This window comes from Cotesia glomerata, linkage group LG6, assembly GCF_020080835.1.
Source record: "Cotesia glomerata isolate CgM1 linkage group LG6, MPM_Cglom_v2.3, whole genome shotgun sequence".
NCBI lineage: Eukaryota > Metazoa > Arthropoda > Insecta > Hymenoptera > Braconidae > Cotesia > Cotesia glomerata.
Window position 1 is genome coordinate 22,176,152 of NC_058163.1, and position 19,181 is coordinate 22,195,332.

The 19,181-nt window shown below is 31.3% G+C and overlaps 2 protein-coding genes and 3 long non-coding RNA genes across 10 annotated transcripts; 1 reads left to right on the forward strand and 4 right to left on the reverse strand.

Moving 5' to 3' along the window:
- Positions 1 to 419: 419 nt before the first annotated feature.
- On the reverse strand, positions 420 to 5,899 carry LOC123267289. 3 transcript variants are annotated; one of them, XR_006510001.1, is made up of 9 exons: positions 5,671 to 5,899; positions 4,749 to 5,599; positions 4,422 to 4,661; positions 3,054 to 3,111; positions 2,440 to 2,970; positions 2,136 to 2,338; positions 1,215 to 1,292; positions 975 to 1,103; positions 420 to 888 (listed from the first exon to the last, which is right to left on the reverse strand). It is a non-coding gene; the product is annotated as an uncharacterized LOC123267289 (long non-coding RNA). The 3 variants fall into 3 exon arrangements; XR_006510000.1 differs by having other exon boundaries at positions 421 to 888; positions 4,422 to 5,599; positions 5,677 to 5,899; XR_006509999.1 differs by having other exon boundaries at positions 421 to 888; positions 4,422 to 5,599.
- A 1,335-nt stretch (positions 5,900 to 7,234) lies between these two features.
- Positions 7,235 to 10,643, reverse strand: LOC123266559. 2 transcript variants are annotated; one of them, XR_006509800.1, is made up of 8 exons: positions 10,547 to 10,643; positions 10,248 to 10,452; positions 9,487 to 10,177; positions 9,312 to 9,420; positions 8,962 to 9,244; positions 8,267 to 8,575; positions 7,837 to 8,207; positions 7,235 to 7,756 (listed from the first exon to the last, which is right to left on the reverse strand). It is a non-coding gene; the product is annotated as an uncharacterized LOC123266559 (long non-coding RNA). The 2 variants fall into 2 exon arrangements; XR_006509799.1 differs by having other exon boundaries at positions 9,487 to 10,452.
- Positions 10,644 to 10,646: 3 nt separating this feature from the next.
- On the forward strand, positions 10,647 to 15,615 carry LOC123266556 (protein decapentaplegic). Its single transcript, XM_044730861.1, has 2 exons — positions 10,647 to 11,016; positions 14,101 to 15,615. Exons 1-2 carry the CDS (start codon positions 10,647 to 10,649, stop codon positions 14,943 to 14,945), a joined length of 1,215 nt encoding a protein of 404 aa, XP_044586796.1. The 3' UTR covers positions 14,946 to 15,615.
- Positions 10,958 to 12,746, reverse strand: LOC123266558. 2 transcript variants are annotated; one of them, XM_044730863.1, is made up of 4 exons: positions 12,278 to 12,746; positions 11,933 to 12,188; positions 11,620 to 11,846; positions 10,958 to 11,041 (listed from the first exon to the last, which is right to left on the reverse strand). In XM_044730863.1, exons 2-4 carry the CDS (start codon positions 12,082 to 12,084, stop codon positions 10,971 to 10,973), a joined length of 450 nt encoding a protein of 149 aa, XP_044586798.1. In that variant the 5' UTR covers positions 12,085 to 12,188; positions 12,278 to 12,746; the 3' UTR covers positions 10,958 to 10,970. The 2 variants fall into 2 exon arrangements, with proteins under 2 accessions (XP_044586798.1, XP_044586797.1); XM_044730862.1 differs by having other exon boundaries at positions 11,933 to 12,198.
- Positions 15,461 to 18,836, reverse strand: LOC123266560. 2 transcript variants are annotated; one of them, XR_006509802.1, is made up of 7 exons: positions 18,659 to 18,836; positions 18,457 to 18,562; positions 18,160 to 18,353; positions 16,324 to 16,393; positions 16,060 to 16,238; positions 15,709 to 15,930; positions 15,461 to 15,557 (listed from the first exon to the last, which is right to left on the reverse strand). It is a non-coding gene; the product is annotated as an uncharacterized LOC123266560 (long non-coding RNA). The 2 variants fall into 2 exon arrangements; XR_006509801.1 differs by having other exon boundaries at positions 18,160 to 18,342; positions 18,416 to 18,562.
- Between the last annotated feature and the right edge of the window lie 345 nt (positions 18,837 to 19,181).

The window sequence follows — 19,181 nt, forward strand, 5'->3', positions numbered from 1 at the left end:
ACTCATCAAGAGTTTTCATTTGATTACCCACATGCATTTTGATATATTTTTTATGTATACATATATATATAATATATATAAATATATGAAAAATTGATTTGGGTACTCAAATGAAAGGTCTTGATGAGTGTAACATCAGGATGAGCTTATATCTTCAAAAATGTGAATAGTTCACAAGATACAAGGTCATTTTCTAATTATGTATCTAGAGATAGATTATCTTCGAATGTAGCCAAAATTCTTATCATAATAAATTGACTATCGGTGAGAATCATATGAAACCTTGAAAAGGCACAAATTCAAGTCAAGACATTTGCAATGACACTAAATTTCACTAAAAAAAAAAACAGATTTTATCATCTGGCTATCCTGGAAACAAAATTTTTCTTATTCTCTTAATAATAAAGATAAAAATCTTGACTATTTCCAAGAATTCAATTCTAGATGCTGTAACGCGATAAATTAAATAAAAAGGCATTAACATAATAATACATTGGTACAATTGAATCGACGGGAGTTGATGTAACTGGTATTATATCTCGAGCTCTAATACACAAGAAGTAGTGAGAATATGAACAAGTCAGGAGATTGGGCGACGCGCTGTCTGCCGCGTACCGAAAGTACTCTCTGGACTGTAGAGAATACTTGTTTACCTCGTATCGGCTTCTATCGAATGTCAGCATAAGTATACGAGTATCATCATCATCATTCTTCATCTGGCTCCCTACTTGATTAATAAGTATATAATTATAAAATGAATTAGCATTACATACTCACGGGAATTAAAAATAAAACTCGAGGATCGGGAATAAAACTCTCATCGTCACGTTTAATTGAGAAGAAACGAGTTTCCGGGAGATGATAATAATTTGTCAAGAAGATATCGGTCTATATATAGAAATATATAAGTTAAGAAGTATATATATGTATATTGCACACATCAACCTGTTTACTGTCCGCTATGTTGTTCTTACCATCAAATGCAGCTGCAGATGAGAACAGGTGAGGGTGCCCGTACTTATACTGGTTAGATATATCGCTGTATTTATTACCCACGTATATACTCCCATCTCCCATTATATATACAATACCAGCTGGTTTTACTGAAAATAAATAAAATAAAATTTATAATAAGTCGTTTTAATCAATGATCTGATGCTCTAAGCATTTTAAGACCAGTAGTAATTAATGCATACTTATTGAAAAAAACTTACTGGTTTTTATTGAATATTTTAAATTATTCTCTTCTCAGAAGCTTACGTATTACAGTATAATCCAGTTGTGGATAATTACTAAGGGGTGTAAACATCAGAATAACAATTTTTTATAAACTTTTTTTAAAAATTTTCAATCTACAATTTTTCCAAAAAAATTTAATTAATTATTATAGTGATTCTTAAAAAATTTTTTAAAGAAGAAATTGATGTTAAAAAAATATTTTTAAAAATTGCATTAATAATTTTAAAAAATTTTTGCATGTAGAATTAAAAAAAAATTTTTTAATGAGCTTCTTTTAAAAATTTTCAATCTTCAATTTTTCTAAAAAAATTAAATTCATTATTATGGTGATCCTTAAAAAATTTTTTAAAGAAGAATTTGATATTCAAAAAATATTTTTAAAAATTGCATTAAAAATTTTTTTTAATTTTTACATGTAAAATTAAAAAAAAAATTTAATAAGCTTCTTTTCAAAATTTTCAATCTTCAATTTTTCTAAAAAATTAAATTTATTATTATGGTGATCCTTAAAAAATTTTTTAACGAAAAAATTAATGTTAAAAAAAAATTTTTTTAAATTGCATTAAAAATTTTTATAAATTTTTGCATGTAGAATTAAAAAAAAATTTTTAATAAGCTTCTTTTCAAAATTTTCAATCTTTAATCTTTCTAAAAAATTAAATTAATTATTATGGTGATCCTCCGAAAAATTTTTTAGAGAAGAAATTGATGTTAAAAAAATATTTAGAAGAAAATTAAATAAAATAATTATTAAAAAACATTAAAGAAAAAAAATTATATTAAATTAAAAAGAAATAACTAAATATTAAATACAATAAATATTCAAAAATATTAAATAAAATAATTATTAAAAAATATTAAATAAAAAAAAATTATATTAAATTAAGAAGAAATACCTCTCTAAAGATAAAATGAAAAATAGCTGACAAGTTTGAACCAGATCGTAATAAATCACCAGTTAAAACCAAACCAGTGCATCATTCCAGAAGGACTACTCATAAAAATATACTTCTGCACAATAAAAGAATGATTACATAATTATAACTTGCATAATGAGCCATCAGGTGCCTGGAAACTCGGGAGCGTACTTGAGAGTTCTCTGGAACAAAAATAAAGACTAACCATTGGCAATACGATTATAGATTTATTCCTCAGATTGATAGTTGAGCATGAGAAGATTATTAATTTTCTATAACCCACCTGATCAGCAAGGCTTGGTGGGAATTAACATCTCTTGTTATCACATGACTCCACTCTCTCTTTACTCGAACTATAATACAAACATAATAATACACAAGATAATCCGCGGTATACCGATGAGTGTATAGAGTTAACTTCGTCCGAGGAGTAGAGAGAATTTCGAAATATAAAACCAAGTGAGATAGAATAAATAATGTTCTCTCTGTTCTCGCGAGAGTAAGTGGCTTCTACGAAGGTGGTCTCTTTCTTCTTTTAGTCGTCAATCTCACTCACTTAGTATTATATTATACATATACATAGATTTTTTGCTCTTATGCCCTCAACTATTCTCCTCTCTGTCGAGCACATTTTCAGACTTTGGCGAAATCGAAACAGAGGTTCAACACAAATCCGGCTGGCAGACCACACAAATGATAGTGCCCTAGCTCCCTCGTCGTATACCCGTGGGTGGTTGATGACAGCTCATCGAAAATTGGTAGTAATGGCCATTGTTTTAGGCTTCGTATGTGGGCGGACCGTAAAAGCCTGAAACTGGTAAGCCAAGTCGGGTAGAAGAATAGAAGAGAAGAAAGAAGAACATACATATATTTCTTCTTTAAGTAAAGGGAGCATACTTATAATTCACCAATTCTGTACTTCACAAGATATCACGTGCACTTGCTAATGGATTCCCTGGAAGCAATAAATATAATAACATAACTAGCAAGCTTACAGTCACTATGTAACTGCCGCGACTTTTCAACTATAAAGAATTAAAATTTTGCTTTATTAAATAATGACTTTTGTTAAATTGCACTGTACTTTCTTAAATATTGACGTTTTTAAAGATATAAGCTCATCCTGATGTTACACTCATCAAGAGCTTTCATTTGAGTACCCACATGCATTTTCATATATTTATATATATATAAATATATAAAATATATGAAAAATTGATGTGGGTACTCAAATGAAAGGTCTCAATGAGTGTAATGTCAGAGTGAGCTTACATCTTTAAAAATGTCAGTAGTTGACAAGATATAAGGTCATTTCTTAATTAATGATATTTTTAAAGATGTAAGCTCATTCCGATGTTACACTCATCAAGAGCTTTCATTTGAGTACCCACATGCATTTTTATAAATTTTTCATACTTACATATATATATAAATACATGAAAAATTGATATGGGTACTCAAATGAAAGTTCTCGATGAGTGTAATGTCAAGGTGAGCTTATATCATTAAAAATGTCAGTAGTTGACAAGATACAAGGTCATTTCTTAATTATGATATTTTTAAAGATGTAAGCTCATCCCGATGTTATACTCATCAAGTCAAGAGCTTTCATTTGAGTACCTACATGCATTTTGATATATTTTTCATACATACATATTTATAAATATATAAAATATATGAAAAATTGATGTGGGTATTTAAATGAAAGGTTTCGACGAGTATATTGTCAGGATGAGCTTATATCTTTAAAAATGTCAATATTTCACAAGATACAAGGTCATTTCTTAATTATTGATATTTTTAAAGATATAATCTCATCCTGATGTTACATTCATCAAGAGCTTTCATTTGAGTACCCACATGCATTTTGATATATTTCTCATATATACATATATATAAATATATGAAAAAATGATGTGGGTACTCAAATGAAAGGTCTTGATTAGTGTAACATCGAGATGAGCTTATATTTGTAAAAATGTCAATATTTCACAAGATAAAAGGTCATTTCTTAAATATGTATCTAGAGATGAAGCATTTTCGAATGCAGCCTAAATATATATCATAATAAATTGACTTTCGTCGAGAATGAAATGAAACCTTGAATAGGCTCAATTACGGTCAAGACCTTTGCAATGACACTAAATTTCACTAAAACCATTTTTATCATATGACTATCCTGGAAACAAAATTTTTCTTATTCTCTTATTTCTGCAGATAAAAAGCATTGCAATTGATAATAATACACACACCACGTATACTTACATACTTCCACAATATCCCATGCTCAGATGACCAGATAATAGAGATGTCCCGGCGGATGAGTCACGCCGAAAGCATTAAACATTCTGTCGAATATGCAGAGCGCTATGCGCATAGTTGGCGTAGGAGGCCGGTCAATTTGTAAATCTGGGTGACGTGGATAGGATGTTGAGTTTTAGGATGAGCATCCTTGTTATCTCTCCATATACCTGCCCGATGATTCAAAAAATGACTAATCCTCTTCTGGTGGTACGGCACAAATTTATTCTCTTTTGATAACGCCGAAAATGAGTAGATTAAAATCAATAAATTATTTTGTTTAACGTTTACGTTTTTGTGGGCAGCTCTTGACAAGCCGCTGTCCTTATCTGCACGTAGAGACAATATAAGATATCCTCTTCCACTTGAGCATAACCTCATCCTCACTTGTCTCTTTCCCACATTGACCAAACCGACGATTCATCTAAATGACTACCTTCGGTAGACTTTCTGGCTCCCTAACATAACTGAGTAGAATGTTACTTAAAAGAGTTGGACGGTCATCCGGTTATTCGTCAGGAGGCAGAGCGGTGTAACTCTAAATACAAAGAGGCCTCAATCTGATGGAATTATATACAAGAGAAGAGTCTTGGTCTGTGAAAAAGCCTACACGAGCATCGAATTATCGAGTTTACTGTACATCTTTATATTTACTCTCTCATTTTATATACTCCTCTTCTTATTGACTTTCTCTCTTTCTCTCTCTCTCTCTCTCTCTCTTGGGCCCACTTGTTCTCGAGAGGAAACTTCGAGAAGAAGAAGAAGAAGAAGAATATAAAGAAGAAGAAGAAATCTCGTGGTCTCCCAGGAGTCCTGGGGTCTCGACTCGAAGGAAAGAGTGCCGCCAAGGCAACCAAATATTTATGGGGTTCCGAACTGGACCACCCGGTAATTAAGACGACCCTGAAGCCGGGGCGGGGCACTAACCGGCACGATATCTTCTCTACCTTTGGTTGTTTCTCACCGCCTCTCCCGCCGTGTTTCTTCCTCGGATATGCTAGTCCTTCGTATGCCGAATGCCAACTCTACTCAGTATCTGGGCAGCTCTGGCCAATTCTTCTCTTATTCTTTATCTTGAGGTCTGATTCGATGGGAGATGCTTGCCTCTTATAAGAGCTTGAATCTCAAGACACCGCATTCCCCTGTGTTAACAATCATAATGCTCAGAATGATTCTTAATATACTATACTGTTTTATCTCAACTCGAATTTACCATTACCCTAAGATACGAATACCAGATTAATAGATTAAAAGACATATTGAATTGTTCAAGTGTGTTTCAACACATCAAGACAAATTATTCTTCATATGATAATAATCATTCCTGTCTACATATTATATCTGATTTCTCACTCTATTATTTCTTCGTTTATTATCTTGCTCTTCAATAAATTAACCAACCAACTCCTGGAAAATAAATAAATTTATTTTATTTTATTTATTTCTTCTTTTAAAATAATCACGGGTACTCATCTAAATAATATTTAATTAAATGAAATAAATAATAGTTATATGTAAGCTTGCAGGTCATTATTATCCAGATTCGCATAATATCTTGAAGAAGGAAACGCGTGGGTATTTCGACGAAATATCGCGAGTACGATTGAGTCGTCAAGCGGAAATGGCGTAAAATATCCAATTGCTAAGTGGGAAGTATGCGGGAATCATATCGGGCAGACAGCATGGCGCGCGGCAGGAAGACCGGTCGGCCAAGAAACTAAGCCATCATCCAACATTCTTCAATATACACATACACTCCCTTACTCTTCTTACCAAACTCATCATTACCATCTATGTATGTTTTTCTTTTCCATTATCATCCTAAGTTATGCATCTATGCAACAACTTACATTACCGGACAATATTTTTTTAATAGTTTACTTTACTCGCTAATCAACTATGTAAATAGTTAATTATTTAATAGTTTTGCAAATCCATCACCTGACGCATAGATTTACATTTTTAATAAATCTCTAGTACAGATATGTCATAAACTGCCAGGAGAGTTTATATTCTTCATGGTATTATATTGAGAGAAGAAATTTATTGAAAAAAAAATAAGAAATTAATTTGTTTAAAATTTTATTTTTTAGCTAAGGAAATAAAATTTTTTTAATTTAAAAAATTTTAATTTACAAATTGCAAATTTTTATCTAAAAAAAACTTTTTTTATCAAAAAAGTTGCTGTGAGAAAAATTTTTATTTCTTCAACTAAAAAATAAAATTGTTAAAAATTTTAAACAAATTAATTTGTTATTTTTTTAAAAAATAAATTTTTTCTTAGTGATATCTGTGGTGAAAAAAAATTTCAGATAGTAGCTAGAAAAATCTAGATTATACTGCGTGATATTTGGATTATATATACTCATTGTAATCTGGATTATACTAGTTACTATCTGAAATTTTTTTTCACTCAGTATAATCTGGGATGATATCCAGTGTCATCTTGTTCTTTCGATGTAGATTGATGATCATTCTTTCAATTTTCTTCAAGTTGAAACTGCTGAGGTTCATAAATTTCTTCAGGTAATAATTCAAAAGAAGACAATTACATAGAAAAAATAATTAAATTTTATCAAGAGAAAAATTCTTGAACCAAGAAAATAATTTTAAAGTTTCATTGTCTTGAATTAAGGCTAAAAATTATTGACTCAAGAAAAAATTTATTTAAACAAATAAAAATTTCCAAGTTTAAGAATTTTTTGACACAAATGAAGAAATAGAAATTCTTCAAAACAATTAACTTGATTTAAGTAAATTTTTTTTTCTGTAGTAAATTTTTTTTTAATCAAAAAACGCTTGCACTAAAACAAATTTTATTAGCTGAAATTAAATACCCAGTACTTGTAAATATATACCTTCAGAAGTTAGAATCAACTGTCTTCCCTGAAAGAAGAAAAGATAAAAAGTTGGTGAATGGGCTGGAGATGATGCTCCAGACTGCAGGTATCATTCCAATATCTGGTATCGAGTATCAGCAGGAGTATCACCAGGTGGGGGAGAAAGAAAGCGAGACGATGGTAATGGTGAGGTGTGGATGGTATTGGTGGTAGATAGCGATGGTGGTGGACGCCCGGAGGAGGGCTTCATGGTTACACTCTGGACAGGTGGAAGAGCCGAGAAATCCCAGCATCAGATCTCAAGATCTCATAGAGGGGATTGACGATTGTCGACAAAAGGGACTGATGGAGATCGGGGCCCGAGTGGCTTTGCCAGCGGCCCTGTCCGAATGGGCGCGTGTTATGTACTTTACTCAGTAGATCGACGCTCTTGGGTTTTCTTCTCTGGTCTCAGCTTCACTATAGCATATGTAGATACATACGTGTAATATTATACAGAGGTATTATATCTATATCTCCATATAAATATATATATATACATATAATACCACGTAGAGGATTCAGTAGGGGAATATATCGCTCTCCATCTTGCGCACGGCAGTCCGTACCGGCGGGGACGGTGTGATCGTGGAGAGCGCGAGGAAGGCTCCTTGGCGCTTGCTCCTGAGCAGCGACCAGTAGTCATACGACGCCCCTCAACCGTGTCGGATGAGTTCCTATCTAAGTGGATTCTTCTTTATCATCTTCGAGATTTTATTGTGACGTTAATGTGACTTGTGTTTATTATTATTTATATTTATTGTTTCATCACTGCGTTGGTAAATTTACTCCCTCAGTGTACAGTGATCTTGATAATTGTCATCCATTGTCCATCGTCTTCTCAAAAGTGTCCAGGACATTACTGCTACCACTACCAAATAAATAAATATCAATACCAATAATAATTATAATAAATTATTATATTCTTACCTGTATTAATTAATACGTGTGTGAATGGTGGATAGTGTCAGTGATAAGTGCTAGTGGCCGCGGCCAACCAAAGATTTCTCGCGGTGTATGAACACGCTGAGATGCCGTGGCTGCACGGACTACAGACTCACGGCTAGCTATAGGTAAAATATATCAATTACTTATCAATAAAATATTAAATCCTTTACATGAATCCCAATCATCATCATCATTATTAGTAAATAATAGTTCACAGTTTGATGGAAATATTTATCTGATGTTTATTTAAATTATCACGACGTTTCATCGGTTCCCCGACTTCCTCAGACTCTAGAACAATTAAATACAAAAATACTTTACAATAATATTCATATAATTCGATAACTTTATAACTACTATCAAGAATGTGCTATTTACGTATTGCTGAGTATTCTCCATGTTAAAAATCAAAAATCTTGTTTTTCATTTTCTTTTTTATCTTTCTTTATGCGTATCGCAAATTTAACTAAAATATAATTATATTTAAATAAATTATCATACTTTGTATGACCTAGACAGTAGAAACTTACCTCAAAAATTAAATTTACAACTAAGTCTAAGAATACAGCAAAAACTAACTATGGATATGAACAACAATACAATGATTATTAGTCTGATTTAAATCAAGGATCCAAGAAGAATATTTCTTCTTGGTACCCTGGCAAGGAGAGACTTACTCGATTTTCCAAAGAGTTTTATGATAGCTCCAACAGATTCGAGATTCGTCTTGATTATTTTCAACGATGACGTTTGTGTGTGTACATATCTGAATATATGTGTACGTATGTATACATACATGCTCCCGCGCGTTCCACCGTGGCAATCGGCCACCATCAGACTCACTCAGCGGCCCCGTATCCTTGCTTTTAGCGCTCGCGCGCAGATTCCACGACGCGGACCGCATTCCTCAAGCTGATGCGAGAACTAAGCCCAGCGTTACATTAGCTCTTTACGACTCATCTGCAATATTATATACATATACATAAACATATATTCTTCTTTATGTATACCTACACACTTTCCCTACATTAATTATTTAAAAACTAAAATCTTTCATCAGACTATCCATTTCTTCTTAGCGGACAATCTAATGCTTCTTCACAAATCCTTTCATCACCTTGGTCCCAGATGATAATCTACAAGAATAAATTACAATTATACCAGACAAAATGGCTTCTGTAAAATAATATTAATATATTCACCTGGTTTAAACATGTGATCTACCAATATAAATCTTATCCGGAAGCTGGTGTTTAAAATATAGAAGTCATCGTTGCCTACGTCATGATCATATTACTTGTTGACCTTGTCGTAGAAGCAATGTCTCTGATACCACACAAGTTTAATTCTCGGTCTAGTCCTAAATTATCGTAGACTAATCGTTTGTATGGATGTGTCTTCATTTTCTTCATCTTCATCCTTATCTTCACCTATGTACCCTGAAGAGACGTATGTACAAACAACGTGAGGAACCAGAAGATGAAGTGTAGACACAGACTACCGATACGAGGACTCCCCGGTCTCTGATGTAGAGGGAATGAGATAGCCGAGAGAAAGAAAGATCAAGCGGGGGAGATTATATACATAAGGAGTATCCAGCAGACAGCTTGGCTCTAGCAGCGCCAGCCTTGCCGTCTCCACCGATCGCGTCTCTCTGATGCCGCCATCTATATAAATATCCACAGTTCACCAGACTCTCCACGTATTTTTTAAAAAACATTTCTATTATTATGTTTCTCTTTGTAGAACAAATAATCTTTCATTTCCTCTCAACTTATTTCTTCTTCTTCATCTTGTTTTATTATATAAACTTCTTATTCCATAAACTTTTTTTTTTTCTTCGTCTTAATCTCTTCAAATGTTGATGGTTTAATTTTATTTTATTTACTGCATCTATAAATATTTACAAAACATCAATAAAACCTCAATCTTTTATTAGCGATGTTATATTTTAATGAGGTACAATGGAAAGTGAGATGAGCTTGATATAAAATGCGGTTATACTTAAACATTTACGATGTTAACTTGTATAAACACTCTATATATATACATATATATATATATATATAAATCCAAGGTAATATGTGTGTTGATCTTAATCTTAATATCTGATCCATCTCAGGTGATCATTTTATTTACGTATTTTATTGTCAACACATTGATTATTCCTAAGTGAAGAAGTAATTTTTATTACAAGGTGGTTATTTAAACTTTTATCATTTTATATGTTAGTATGTTAGTTATATTTATATATATACGTACTTTTATTTTTTCTTTATGTAAATATTTACTTTAGCGATAAAACTAATGCCACACCCCGGTAATTGTTTCAGGAGTGGCAGTCCCGGTGACTGGAGTTACGATGCGCACGTTGCTGCTGCTGAGATTGGTGTTTGTGGGAGTGGGCGTGCTAGTTACTGATATCTCTACGGCAACTACGTTACAAACTGATAACAATATTGCTCAGGCTAGTAGTAATTATATTGAGAGCAGTTCTGATAGCGTTGATGACATGGATCCCAACGATAAGCAACGGATAACAGCCAGTGTTGAGGCTAGTCTTCTTTCATTGCTTGGATTCTCCAAGAGGCCCAGACCTAAAGGCAAACCACATGTCCCGGAGTCTCTCAAGAAATTGTATGCCAAACAAAACTCTATTTCAAGCTCTAATATTGCCAAAAAAGGATTACACACCAGATCGGCGAATACTGTTCGGTCTTTTTCGCATATTGGTTAGTATTTTCATTTCTTCTTTGCCTAAAATTAAAGTAAAAATATTTTTTGAATATCAAATTATTACTTCGGACTACTAACCTTTTTTTAATATTTAATATATTTTATTATCAGAAAATTACAGATTTTTTAAATACATCTACTTAAAAATGTACAAAAAAAATATCAGTACTATAGAGATGATTTTATATGTACAAAAGATTGGTATAGAATTTATCCAAGATATTTTCTGAGTAAAATTTAAAAGCTAATTTTTAATTTTTATCTTAATTGATTTTTTACTACCAACAAAAATTTTAAGATTTTCTTTAGGTAAAAAATTTTTTTTATCCATTTCTTCTATTTTGCCTCAAACAGAACACCCAAATTTTGAAGCGTGCAATAATTCTAGTGAGTTATTTAGTGATAAAAATAAATTGACCTATGAGCATTTAGTAAGAAAAAGCTGTTAGTTAGAAAGCAATTAGTCAGAGGGTGGTCTTAAATGGCTGGTAATCTTTTAAGTAATCACCAGGTTGACGGGACTTCTGAAGGTATATATTGTCTATATAGATAAAGAATCTCTTCTCTCTTTAATTTAATCTCTCAAAGGCTGCACTTACTCGGCGCAACTTTAAGAACCATAACTTTAACCAAAGCTTTCTTGTGTCTCTCCTCACGTCGTTCATGGAATTCCTCGAGGTTATTCGTGCGCGTTTCAAAAAAAAAAAAATAAAAAAAAAAATATTTTTTCCCACATTCTTTCATACCGATGGCTAATGTAGCACGTCTCACGTTGATGACGGTTCTTCTTCTTCTTCTTAATTTTTTTTCCCCATTTTCGTTATCTCTGGAACAAAAATTAGTGTCTGAAATTTGGCATTATACCTCTGGTAGTAACAATTAGGTATACTTAACAAGTTTGTCTAGTGTTACCTGCGTCCGTATCTATATCTGTACCTGTAGCTGTTATATGTAGCTGTAGGTTTAAGTAATAAACAAGAATTCGAAGCGTTATGCACGGATAAGCAAGTTACCTTGAAGTCAAACCTTCCTTTCAATATATATGTATAAATATATGTGACCATTTGACTATCGTCATAAATATACCGATAAAGTAATAAACTATCAAATCGTTCTCGGGTGTTAGTTCTAATGGGACTATAACGGATATATGAAGGCCATCGGCTTTCTGTTTAAACCTCAAAATCTTTATTATTCCACCGTTGCTAAGTACCAAAGAATAAAGAAGAAAAAACATAAACACTCTATTATACTTACTATTATAGCACACACACGTATATTAAATTTCTTTCATTCAATCCAAATAAGTTCCGTTTAAGCCACTAATCGAGCGGAACACTGGATACAATTGCATGGCGGTAGTAAAAAATAATCCAATGAATGAATGAATGGAGAACAGTCTTTTTCCGTTGATGCTACCTCGCCGTAGTGTATCGAATAGCTTTCGTTTGAATCATTGACAGTCTTAGACCCTAAGGACTTGAAATCTCAATACATCCACTTCAAAGTATTCTTCTTTTGTAGTTATTGAGAAACGGATACCTCGGACAACAGAATATGGCTCGCTTTCTCACCTATTGTGTTCTAAATACGGCCTGTCAACGTCAATCCTCAACTAAACACATTAAAAACCACAAAAGTTTCTTTACTGAGGATAAACAAACAAACAATGAATACCGACCAGCTTCCTGATCGTTAAATACTCATATATAAATTTTACATTTGAAAATTTCTATCTAAGCTGATATAAAAAATATTAACTTGATTTAAAAATAAAATTTTTTAATCAAGTTAATTTTCTTATCAATTTACACTAAAAAAAAATAATTTGAATCAAGAGAATAATTCTTAAAGAAAAAAAATAATTTTTAAGAGTTTCATTGTCTTGAATTAAGACGAAAAATTTTTTTATTAAGTAAAATTTTCTTAATTTAAAAATTTTTCTATCTAAATCAAGAAGATAAAGTTCCTCAAAATTAATTATTTTAATTAGGTTAATTTTTTTATCAATTTACACGAAAAAAAATTAATTTCAATAAAGAGAATAATTCTTGAACAAAGAAAATAATTTTCAAGAGTTTCATTATCTTGAATCAAGGACAAAATTATTTAATTAAATTAAATTTTCTTAGTTTAAGAATTTTTTTGCTCAAATCAAGTTCTTCAAAATTATTTACTTGATTCAAAATTTTTTTATCAAGTAAAATTTTCTTAAATTAAGAAAAATTTCTTAGTTTAAGAATTTTTTTACTCAAATCAAGAAGATAAGCTATCAGATATATTATATTCTATCAATTAGTGATTACCAATTATCAGTTACTAAAATTTTTTTCTTGCTTTGTTTTTCTTTTCTTTCAAATTTAAAAAAATTTTTTAAACTCGTTAAATTTTTTTAATTTCTTAAATCTATCTTCTCTTTACACATGCTATTTATTGTACAAAATCATTATTACTAAACATTCTACACATGAAAATGTAACATATTGTTGTAAACTGCCGAGGGCATTTCTTTACAAATAAATAAATAAATAAATAAAGTTTTTCAAAATTATTTACTTTAACTAAGTTAATTTTTTTAATTTATATAAAAAAAAAATTAACTTGCATCAAGAGAAAAATTCTTGAACCAAGAAAATAACTTTAAAGAATTTAATTGTCTTAAATCAAGTAAAATTTATTTAAATTAAGAAAAATTTCTAATTTAAAAAATTTTTCTCTCAAATCAAGAAGATAAAACTCTTAAAAATAATAAACTTCATTAAAATAAATTTTTTTCTGTGTCCATACACAGAAAAAAAATGTTCTTGAATCAAGTATATAATTTTGAAGAACTTCATCTTGTTGATTTTAGTAAAAAAAAATTCTTAAACTAAGAAATTTTTACTTGGTTTAAGTAAATTTTACTTGATTCAAGAATTTTTCATCTTGATTCAAGACAATTACCCTCTTAAAAATTATTTTCTTGGTTCAAGAATTTTCCTCTTGAATCAAGTGAATTTTTTTTTCAGTGTACTTACAATAATAAAAAAAAAAAAAAAAAAATTATATAATTAACCAAACAAAAAATTTTTTTCTTACAGAAAGCCCACTGGATGAAAAATTCCAGTCGTCGAATCGTTTCCGGCTGTCATTCGACCTGAGCAGCATCCCTCAAGAAGAAGTCCTAAAAGCCGCAGAATTAAGCTTGACGCGAATAGCACTGGAATCTGGATCATCAAAAAAATTAGCCCGAATCTTAGTGCACGACATAATCCGGCCGGGTGTAAAAGACCAGCACAAGCCTCTGCTGCGACTAATCGACAGCCGGGTGATCGACATGACCAGTAATTCAACAATAAGCCTGGACGTGCACCCAGCAGTGTCTCGCTGGCTGCAAGACGGCAACAACCATGGCCTGCTGATCCAGGTGAGCAGTAGAAATAGAACCAGCGACTCCCACGTGAGACTGAAGCGCAGCGTCGACGAGTCCCACGACACGTGGTCCTCATCCCGCCCAACATTATTCACCTACACCGACGACGGGCGCAGCAAGATGGCCTCAGCCTCCGAGATCATGGACCGCCGGGCCCGACGAGCTGCTCTGCGAAAAAACAGACGCAAAGACGGCCGTGAAAATTGCCGAAGACATCCTCTGTACGTAGACTTCGTAGACGTCGGCTGGAACGACTGGATCGTCGCTCCTCCAGGTTACGACGCTTTTTACTGCAACGGAGACTGTCCGTTTCCTCTGTCAGACCATTTAAACTCGACGAACCACGCCATCGTCCAGAATCTCGTCTACTCGACGAATCCCGCGATGCTTCCTCGAGCCTGCTGCGTACCCACCGCACTTAGCTCAATATCGATGTTGTACCTGGACGAAGAAAACAAGGTTGTGCTTAAAAATTACCAAGATATGGCAGTTATTGGTTGCGGTTGTCGCTGATGCTATTAAAAGTATTCTATTAAAATTTTACGCAATCGACGAGGCATTTGGGATTTAGTAATAACTTGTATGGATAAATATAATTGTATATGTATGTAGGTACGTATTATATCAACACAAGAGATGTGTTTACAACAGCTGTACGTAAACGCTGGCTCTTAAATGACTCGACTGGATATATAGGATACAGAGTCACATGACGACTGGACAAGAGGACATACAACAAGCAACACGCAGTGATGACGTTGGTGCGTGTTTGCCACTGTTACTTGTATTGCTTTTCCATTCTCTCCCTACCATATGTATATAAATAAATAAATAAATAAATAAATAAATAAATATACATACAGCATCAGCAAGCGAGCAAGGATTGCTCCATCTCAGAATCTCATATCAGCTTTGGCTTGTATATTGCTCGTTAGACCGAGCCCCGGTACATACAGGAGAACGGGCGTCTCTTGAGAGCCCAGAGTGCGTGACGCTGCCGCATTCTGTACACTTTCAGTAATCGACAAACTCAATATAAAACAACTTATGTACATATGTATTAAACCAAGGTGCCTGGTTGTACGCTGGATACGCTGTCTTCTTGTCTTCTTGCTTACTCGCACTCTGTAATACATATATATGTATGTAGATATATATATATATATATATATATATATATATATATATATATATATATATATATATATATATATATATATATATATATATATATATATTTATATATATTTATACATATACATGAATTTTTACATACGTGTGCGTTTTATTGCTCGTTCATTCTCGGGCTAATGTATATAAGAGAGCTCTCTACTATACGCCGAACCTCCTTGGCTTGTATAATTTATTAATAAGGCGAGAAAAACCGGTATAAGACACTGCGACTGCATATCGTGTGTGTATATGTTATAAGCTTGTCCTCTGAATAGTATGTTTCAAATACCGAAAAACACTCATGGTAATTAGGAACGCTTGAGAGCTGAATATTATTTTATCTTTTTATTTTTAACTTTAATTATTATTATTAATATTAATATTATTTTTATTATTATTACTATTAATATTATAATTATTATTATTTTATATTATATGTATGCAGATGTATTACCTGGTTTAAATATGTCTTTTTTCACTTATTGATATTATACTAGTTGCCCACTTCTATGCAGTTATTTTCCGCACTCGGGATCCAGTTATGCTATTCATACTGGTCTTTGATCAAGTGCTTGCTGGATGATATGACGACGCTTTTTAAAAAACGTCTTTGTAAATATATATTTTTAGGATCTGAAAATTACAATTATAATTGTGTAAAAATTTATTTTTAATTTTCAATAGAGTAAAGCTTGCGTTTTTTTTTTAATTCGGATACCAATGACCCGTGGAGGCTGTGACTCCAATTGAAATTCTCCAGTGTCCATTTAAATGAGGTCGTGAAATATCTGAAAATATAAGATTTAATAATAAGTTGTTTTTTTTCGTAATGTAAATTGTACCTGCTAAGGATTACTATTTATTCGCTTATTTCTTCTTAATAATTATTTGTAAAACAATTACGCTGTATATTTGTACAGGATAGAATTAATTTATAATTATTTTTAGTTGATTAATTATTAAATTTAATTATTATTTTTAGTAAAGTGATGAGTAATGATAATAATTATAAGTTTTAAAAAATCAAATATCTCTCCTCGTAATCCTGTACCCTTTCCTCCCTCCTCTAAAAATAATTGATTGTATAATGTGTGAATAAGCGGAGTCGTTATGTGTAAAGATTGTAAATAATTCATTATATTTGTAAATTATTAAGTAATGTATATTTTTTAAAGCAAATATCTTACGTATGATAAATGAGATAAAAAATTCATTAAAAATAATTTAAATGTGGTGCATGTAAATTGCAAATAAATTAGAGTAACTATTAAATAAACATTCTTTCATTAAACACACTATTTATAATTAATTTATTATAGTCTTAATTACTATAATTAGTTTTTTTTTAGATAAAAAAAAAAAATTATCGCATATTGTATAACTATAATATTTATGTGTATTTAAATACTATTAAACATATATTTATATAATTATTTTAAAGGCTTTTATATTAAAAAATTTTTTAATTCAATAAACCGCGTTCAAATTAATTCAACTTTTTTTTTAACTCCAAAATTAATAAAACCCAAGAAGACTAAATATATGTCTAAAAAAAATATTCAACTAAAAACAATTTTTAAAATTTTTATAAATTAATTACAATAAAAAAAATACTTTAAAAAAATTTCAATAAATAATTTTTAAAATAAATTAATTACAAAAAAAAAATACTTAAAAAAATTTTTATAATAAATTAATTACAATAAAAGAAATACTTTAAAAAAATGTCAATAAATAATTTTTAAAAATTTTCCTAATAAATTAATTACAATCAAAAAAATACTTTAAAAAAATTTCAATAAATAATTTTAAAAAATTTTTGTAATAAATAAATTACAATAAAAAAAAATTTCAATTAATTTTAAAAAATTTTTATAATAAATTAATTACAATAAAAAAAATACTAAAAAAATTTCCACAAATAATTTTTTAAAAATTTTCACGTGAAATTTTTTTTATAATAATTAATTTGCTAATAAAAATTAATGTCAGTTTGAAAAATTAATTTCTAAAATGTAAAACAATCTTGCAATAAAGAGGAACAATAATTTTGGTACACTTTTAAGTATCTCGCGTGGGCAGTATACAAATAATAAAATAAGAAAAAAATATACTCGTAAGTATTTGTGATAGTATATATATGTAAGTATCAGTATATAAAGTAGGGACCTTTCTCTTTGTTCAGCGGGGACGGTAGATGTGGAAATTGTTTCATAATGAGGGGTCATGTTAGAACAGGACGTCGAATAGTCTTTGTTTTTGAATGTCCCTTGGGGTCCTGAGTGAGCGTTTTACCACACAGGTAGAGAATGCGGTCCGTCGTACCCGATTGAGGTAGTATTTGTGAAGAATACCCCCAAGCAACGGCAATGGCAACGTCTTACCTTGGTCTTGCTCTTGCTTATGAGGTCTCAGTCTTCGCTTGTGTCTTTGTTTTATTTTTTCTGGCCCGTGCCCAAGCCCGAACCCGCGGACTTCGAGGAGAGCATTAAACAACTAAGCCAGAGAGACCTACTACACGAGGTTGAACCGACAACTGCTGTATTATACACACACAGGAAGCCTTAGCTCATTTTTGAGCCGGCGAATTTACTCTTCTTCATCACAGTCATAATCATCATCATCTTCTTCTTCTTCTTTTACTTCGTCCCAGTAGAATTGTTCTATATGCCAGTCGAAAAGTCCTCGCCTCAATACATACAAGAACTAGACCGTACACCTTGATAATGGCTTCATCCTGTCGATAAACTGGCATCAGTGGGAGGCCAAAATAAAAGAATTATAATTATATAAAAAACGTTTCATCTAACCGTTAATATAACATAACAAGAATAGAAAATTTTAAGACCACCTATTCTCCCTCTACTCTTCTCTAACTTGCTTACTTGCTTGCTTGCTCCTCGTCATCTCATCTTCATCTTCATCTTCTTTATGCGGTGTTCAACAGCCCGACTAACCTAAAGACAATTTAACATTTCAGGTAGTCGGAATCTCAAACTACTCACCAACAAATATGCTGACTTGGACAATTCATGAGAAATAATAACAATAACCATTTGTCTCTTTTTCCACCCTGAAAAACATGCTAATGCTTTTTATCTGTCATTCACAGATTCCCCGAAAGTGTTTAACGATTTACGCATCGGGAACTTTTTTTCTCAAGTTTATTCTTGTTCAGTTTCATTCAACAAATTTTAAAAATGATTCACTTGTCATTGTTACTTTTTAATAAATAACTATTATTATAAATTTCAATTATTTTATCTAATTGTTCATCGTCAACTGCGACGTAAGCCGTTAACAATTATTTGAATGTCTTCTCGCCATCTGTGATCGGAATTTGCTATTTTTATTTGCGCGCGCATTTTTTTTTTCACATTTTACAATACTGAAATTTTTATGACTAATAGTTAGCTGTCACTTGAAATTATTTTTAATTTATTTAACAAAAAAATTTATTCCAAAAAATTATTTTTAGAAAAATTGCATTTTTTATGAAACTAAAATTAGCCGACAGCGAAAAATTTTTATTAATTGAATTAGCAATAAAAATATTTTTAAAAAATTACACTTACA

Excerpts from the sequence above, each read along its gene's own strand:
- LOC123266556 (XM_044730861.1), top strand. The coding sequence starts at position 10,647 with ATGCGCACGTTGCTGCTGCTGAGATTGGTGTTTGTGGGAGTGGGCGTG. Across the intron at positions 11,017-14,100 it reads TCGGTCTTTTTCGCATATTG|AAAGCCCACTGGATGAAAAA; the intron begins GTTAGTATTTTC and ends TTTTTCTTACAG.
- LOC123266558 (XM_044730863.1), bottom strand. The coding sequence starts at position 12,084 with ATGGTCACATATATTTATACATATATATTGAAAGGAAGGTTTGACTTC. Across the intron at positions 11,847-11,932 it reads AGATATAGATACGGACGCAG|AGATAACGAAAATGGGGAAA; the intron begins GTAACACTAGAC and ends TTTTTGTTCCAG. Across the intron at positions 11,042-11,619 it reads GGTTCTTAAAGTTGCGCCGA|GCAAAGAAGAAATGAAAATA; the intron begins GTAAGTGCAGCC and ends CTTTAATTTTAG.